The 6,226-nt window shown below is 58.5% G+C and overlaps 2 protein-coding genes across 2 annotated transcripts in view; one reads left to right on the forward strand and one right to left on the reverse strand.

The window, feature by feature from the left end:
* Positions 1–3,871, forward strand: part of TMCO6 (transmembrane and coiled-coil domains 6) — a gene marked incomplete at its 5' end in the record, with an annotated part of 5,176 nt that extends 1,305 nt beyond the window's left edge. Inside the window, 7 exons of the mRNA XM_010178811.1 lie at positions 581–666; positions 1,213–1,329; positions 2,211–2,322; positions 2,412–2,586; positions 2,704–2,798; positions 3,204–3,371; positions 3,764–3,871. Of these exons, the coding sequence (XP_010177113.1) occupies positions 581–666; positions 1,213–1,329; positions 2,211–2,322; positions 2,412–2,586; positions 2,704–2,798; positions 3,204–3,371; positions 3,764–3,871 (861 nt within the window). The remainder of the gene's footprint in view (positions 1–580; positions 667–1,212; positions 1,330–2,210; positions 2,323–2,411; positions 2,587–2,703; positions 2,799–3,203; positions 3,372–3,763) is intronic.
* Positions 3,872–4,376: 505 nt separating this feature from the next.
* Positions 4,377–6,121, reverse strand: NDUFA2 (NADH dehydrogenase (ubiquinone) 1 alpha subcomplex, 2, 8kDa; the record flags this gene model as incomplete). Its single annotated transcript, XM_010178812.1, has 2 exons — positions 4,377–4,468; positions 6,015–6,121. Coding segments are annotated over 2 exons (199 nt in total), but the record flags the coding sequence as incomplete, so codon positions are not given.
* Between the last annotated feature and the right edge of the window lie 105 nt (positions 6,122–6,226).

Genomic DNA, 6,226 nt, shown 5'->3' on the forward strand with positions numbered 1-6,226 from the left:
CCCCAGAAAGACACCTTTTCTTAGGCCTTTCAGACACTGGCTGAGAGCACCGGGTTACCAGCCCTCATCCAGCTGTGGCCACGGGCAGAGACCCCTCCGTAGAGGCTGTTCCCTTGGGAATGGGCTCTCCTGCACTCCATTTTTGGGGCTCAGGTCACCACCTTGTGCTCTGTTCTAGCTGAATCTCTCACATCTGTAAAGCTGGATGGACAACAACCAGTCTGTAACACGGGGAGCTGAGGGCTTGGGTCCAGCAGGCAGATGAGGCCCAGAGAGCAGGGCTGTCCTGTGCAGGACTGAATGCCCAGAGCAGCTCTGCTGCCGTGTTTGGGCTCCTGGATCCCTGCAGCCACAGCCCATGGGAGTGCAGGGAGGGGGCACAGCCCAGCTTTGGTGTGGTCATAGCCTGCTCTACCGCCCTGCTGTGCCCCCTCTCCCCCAGGCACGGGGGAAATGTGCTGCTCAGCTGCTCGGTGTGGCATTACAGAGAGGTATCGCCCTCTCCCCAGTGTAGCAGCTGGCACCCCGGGATCCCTCGGGCTCTGTCACGCAGGATTAGCTTTGCTCTGTTTGATTGCAGTCCCCGCACGAGGCTGTGCTGGAAGGCCTGGGCTACGTCCTCTCGCAGCTCCTCCAAGCCAAGGAAGCCCCCGCAGAGATCGTACCGTGAGTACCAGCCTCTGAATCCTGCATCAGGACGGGCCCCGCGGCCTGGCGTGGTATTTGCGTGCCAGGGACAACGCCGCCTCTCCCATCCCAGTGATATTAATAGTTCAGAGCAGAATCCTACCGGAATTGTGGAGGTTTTGTTGCGGATCAGGGTGCAGGGCCTGACTCTTTTCCCTCGGCCTCATCTGAGCAGACAGCTCTGGTATTTCGGTAAAGGACAGTGACGGGCAGCGTAGGCTCACAGGGAAATTCTGTGTTCCTCCTGCGAAGGAAAAAATCAGCTTGGCAGCTCTCAGTGTCAAAAATGTGACCCAGACAAGGTGTCCCGAGTGCCCCCAGGCCCTGCCATGGACAGAGAGAGCTTGTGCTGGGCCTTACCCTTAGGTAAGAGCCCCTTGCAGGTGTGTTTTTGGAGCACGTGATCCCCAGTATGGGGGAGAGCAGCTCCCTGCTCGGTGGCCAGGGCTGGTGTCTCCCTGTCAGTCGTCTGTCCTGCTTGTGCTCTGCTTTGAGCCTCCATTGTCTCTGCTCTTCTGCCCCCAGCTTGGTTCTGGACTCGGTTCTCCCCCAGCACATGCTTCGATTGGTTTGCTCCAGCCTCAAGGCTGGGATGGGAGCAGCCGTGGAGTTCGCGTGGTGTCTCCACTACATCATTTGCAGGTAAATGCGCTTTTCTCCTCATTTTGAGTTCCCTGGGGGCAGTCAAATGGAGAGGCACAAAGCCTCGGGGATCTGGATTGCCTCTCCTCACCTCTTTCCCTTGGGAAAGCCATTTCCCTGCCATCCTGGGTGTTCCCACTCATATCTGAGCGCACACAGGCTGTTTGCAGGATTGCTGAGCTCCTTTACAGGGTGATAACAAGTGATTAATGGGAAGAGGCTGTTCCTAGTCCTCTGAAACCACCCCAGTCACCTCCCCGTGTCTGGAGGTGTCCCCTGCACCTCCAAGCCAAGCTTCCCGAATGCTCTGGAGCCTCTGGGGTTGGCCCAGTGTCACCCATCCGGCCTGGATGCCACCAACAATCTCTGCCTGCCTTGGTGTGGCTGCTCCGGTGCCACCTCTTTCAGCAGCCCCAGCAGAAAGGAAATGTGTGGGTACTCAAAGAAGGATCGAGACCACATAGATCACGGAACACAGGAGGCTCCACTGAAATTTGAGAAGAAACTTCTTCTCAGTGAGGGTGACAGAGCACTGGCCCAGGCTGCCCAGAGAGGTTGTGGAGTCTCCTTCTCTGCAGACATTCAAAACCCGCCTGGACGCCTTCCTGTGTAACCTCATCTGGGTGTTCCTGCTCCGGCAGGGGGATTGGACTGGATGAGCTTTTGAGGTCCCTTCCAATCCCCAACGTTCTGGGATTCTGTGATCCCAGCAGATCTGTTTGCCCAGGGCTTTTAACCTTCCTCATGAGCTCAGCGACACGAAATGAGCGCTGTGGTGGTTCAGGAGAGCGCTGTGAATTTCCAAGCCCTGTTGTTTGCTGAGGGCTGCAGTGCTTTTCCCTGAAGGCCAAGAGCAACCACGCTGTCCCTTCCCTTTGCAGCCACACAGCCAGCGCGGCACTGCAGGCGCTGGGGGCCGTGCCCGCCCTCAGCTCGCTCTTGCTCGAGTTGGCTTCCGAAATCCCCCAGGACGTTCCCGAGGGCCTGGAGCTGGTAAGATGTGAGCGGGGCGCTGGTTGCTCTCAGCTTTGCTGTGAGGATGTGCTGTGGCTGAAGGGCTTCGTGTTTTTGTCACCTCGCAGCTCGTCTGCCCGGTGCTGCGGTGTCTCAGCAACCTGCTCGCGGAGGAGATGGGCTGGGGAGCCCAGGTCCAGGACGAGCGCTTGCTCATTGCCCTCTTCCTCATCCTGCAGCGCTTCCTGCAGCAGCACCCGTTCATGGTTCAGGAGTGCCTCTGGCTGCTGAACAACCTCACGGGTGAGCGTCCTGCCAGCAGAGCCAACGCGGCTGCCAGGACCTGCCTCGATTCCTGGCAGATTTGTGGCATCGTGTCTACAGAAACAATGATTTTCTTGATGTGTTTGGTCTCTCCAGCGGATGAGCCCTTCTTCTGCTCCGCTCTGCTCTCCCTGGACCTGCTCCCGGCCCTGCTGCAGCTCCTGCCGTGCTCCCAGATGGCCACCGTGCTGGTAAGACCTCGCCTCGTGCCCCAGCTCTGGGCTTTCAGGAAGGTGAATCCCACACGCACGGTGCTCACGTTGGAGGTCTCATGTTGTGGTAGGGCCCCCACCCACCTCCCCTGAAGTCACCATGTCTGTAGTGACCCTTGAGAGAGCCTTGTCCTGGGAGAAAAGGGGTCCCAAGGCAGATGGTAACTTGGGGCCAGGTCTGCCAGCACCTGCAGTGGGCCCGGGGAGGCTGCTGCCACCTCCTTTTGGAAGACCCTAAAGCTCTAGGGGGTCCTGGGGGCTTTGGGAAAGCACCCGGTGGGACCTCCAGGGAGGACATGGGGAGTTTTTTAGAGCCTGTTGGGAATCCTCTGCCCACTAACGAAGTGTTCATTGCTCCCTCCCTCCCATGGCTTCTCCACCCAGGTCCTGACGGTTCTGTGCAACATCGCGGAGAAGGGGCCAAGGTATTGCCAGGAGCTGCACCGGCAGCTGGCCCTGCCCCTGCTGCTGCCCACCCTGGCGCCGGCCGACCCCGAAGTGGTGGGGCAGTGCCTGGAGCTGCTGCACCTCCTCTTCCTGCACTGGCCAGAGGTAAGAGCGGGGGGTGCCTCCCCCAGAGTTGAGTGCAAGATCCTAAAATCGGGATTATTTTATTTAAACGATGCTGCTTTCACTCATTGCCGTGCTCAGCCCCCTTCCTCAGCACCCAGACACGTGCTTGAAGGGGGGCAACTGTTTGAGATAGAAGATGGGGGTCCCCCTGTCTCCAGGGAGTTCCTTTCCATTGACAAGGACTGGGTTTTGGGCAGGTTGCTGTACCCTTCAAGGTTATTATGTGGGGGATTCTTTTACTTCAGTTGTGCTTCAAGCTCTGTGCACTCTCAGGTCGAGACTTTAGCACCTGGGGAGTTCCCTCAACCCCGCTCCCTGTGCAGACAGGCCCAGCTGTGGCAGCCAGCGCTCCCCCCTCTCCTCTCGCACAGGCCGCTGCTGATTTTGTCAGCCAAGGCGGGCACCGGGCCCTGGAGCAGCACCTGAACACCCCAGAACTCCAGGAGCAGGCACAAGCGCTGCTGGACATGGTCAGGTAGCCGCTGGGAGCCTCTGCCTTCAGTCCCTGCCACACCACGTTGCCTGCCTTCTCCTAGGCCGTGCCACCTCCTTCCTACTCCAAGGAGTAAACCATTTGATCACCTTGTGCCCTGCTTTCCCAAGGGCTGGCCAGGGGTTTGACCAGCAGTTGTAAGCACCAGCGCTGGCTGCACAGGGATGCTGGTCCTTGGCAAGATACAGCTGCTCCTATCCTTGTGGTCACCTTGCAGCTACCAGGAGGCTGCCCCATGCCACCCCAGAGCCTGGTGCAGGGGCAGAGCTGAGCTGCAGCCTGAGCAGACGGGCCCTTGATGTCAAGGGGGTGGTGTTTAAACACTGCTGGATTGGCCGTTCCCTCCAGCAGCGCCTTTGGGCTCTAAACCCAACACGTGAAGCTCAGGGTAAGCACGTTGCGTTTATGAGATTGATGAGTTAAAGATACACGCGGTTTACATTAAAGATCAGCAGTCGAGTCTTCAGCACGTGCGTGTTTACTGTCTGTCTTCACACCTTGCTTTTCACAACGCTCTCCAAGGCCTTGGCCACTTCGTCCACAGTAAGGTTGTTGAGCGGCACGCTCTTCTCCTTGCCAAACTCTGCAGGAAAGACAGAGACTGAGTGTGGGGACGGGTGCCCTGGTCCTTTTCTGGTGCAAGGGTGACCCAAAACCCTGCTTTAGGTTTCCCAAGTGCCACTGGTGTCACAGCCCAGGCTCCCATCACCACCCTTTTGCACCCACCCCCATTTGTGCCCAAATGATCATTCCCACCTTCTCTTTATCCTCAGCCTTTCACAGGATCCCAGCATGTCAGGAGTTGGAGGGAACCTGGAAAGCTCCCCCAGTGCAACCCCTGCCACAGCAGGATCACCAGAGCAGTCACACAGGAACACGGCCAGGGCTTTGGGTGTCTCCACACAAGGAGACTCCACAACCTCTCTGGGCAGCCTGGGCCATGCTCCAGAACCCTCACACTCACAAAGTTTGGCCTCATCTTCAGCTTGAACCTCCTGTGCTCCAGCTTGGGACCATTGCCCCTTGTCCTGGCATTGGCCATCCCAGAGCAGAGCCTGGCTCCTTCCTCCTGACACTGCCCTTTCCCAATGGATCCCCAGGAATGAGGGCACCCCTCAGTCTCCTCTGCTCCAAGCTCAAGAGCCCCAGCTCCCTCAGCCGCTCCTCAGCAGGAGATGCTCCACTCCCTCCAGCATCTTTGTGGCCCTGCTGGACTCTTTCAAGCAGTTCCTGTCCTGAGGAAGCTGAGGAAGCAGCTGAGGACCCAGCACTGGACACAAGATTGCAGCTGTGGTGTGAGCAGGGGAGAGCAGAGGGGCAGGAGAACCTCTCTGCCCTACAACCACCCCTTCTTATCCACCCCAGGATGGCGTTGGCCTTCTTGGCTCAAGGGCACATTGCTGGCTCATGGTCATCCTGCTGTCCACCAACACCTCAGGTCCTTTCCAGCCGCTCGTCCCCAAGCCTGCAGCGTCCATGGGGTTATTGTGACTGAAGTGCAGGACCTGGCACTTGGCCTTGTTGAAGCTCACACAATTGGCCTCAGCCCATGGATTCAGCCTATCCAGGTCCCTCTGCAGAGCCCTCCTACCCTCATGCAGATCAACACTGCCACTCAACTCAGTGTCATCTGCAAACTTGCTGAGGGAGCTCTCAATCCCCTTTTTTTTACCTTTGGAGAAAAACCACCTCAGCCTAACTGACTGCCTCGCCTCTTTTTCTTACCTCTCGCTGCAGAGCAGCTGGGCAGAGGCCACCACCACATCCCAAAGCAACCTGGTGGCTTTTGGCCTGCTCACATCAAGACGCTCACAAGCACTTCAGTAAAACAGCGCTGGAAAATTTGCTGTATGCTTTTCTGTATTGGAGTCCCACAGGGCTGGGGGATCACGGACACAAGCTGGCAAAGCACCCTTTGAGCTGTAGGTCCCTCTTTAGCCTCCCACCGTGTAACACACCTCTCTGAAGCCAAGCCTCACCTCTCGGACAGCTGCTCCCTCACCATCGCTGTCCCTTGCTGTAATCGCTGACACCCCCCACACCCTCCCTCTGCTGCAGACCGCGGGGCTCTGGCCTCCTCCTCAGGGGGCGCTTCCCAGCAGGGACCCCCCCCTCGCCCCGACACTCACCGTACCGAGCCCAGAGCTTGGGCTGGACACCGGAGCACTCGCGGATCAAGATAGGGAAATCTGGGTTTGCTTTCTTCAGGGTCACGTAGTGCTGCTCGATGAAGTCTCTGCGGAGGGAAGGAGGTGGCTGAGCCCGCTAGGGCCGGGCATGCTGAGGGCAGGCCGGTGTCTCAGACCCTCGGATGCCCTCCCCCGGCCTCCACCCCGCCCTG

The sequence above is a fragment of the Mesitornis unicolor genome, unplaced genomic scaffold (assembly GCF_000695765.1).
Source record: "Mesitornis unicolor isolate BGI_N332 unplaced genomic scaffold, ASM69576v1 scaffold36172, whole genome shotgun sequence".
Classification (NCBI taxonomy): domain Eukaryota; kingdom Metazoa; phylum Chordata; class Aves; order Mesitornithiformes; family Mesitornithidae; genus Mesitornis; species Mesitornis unicolor.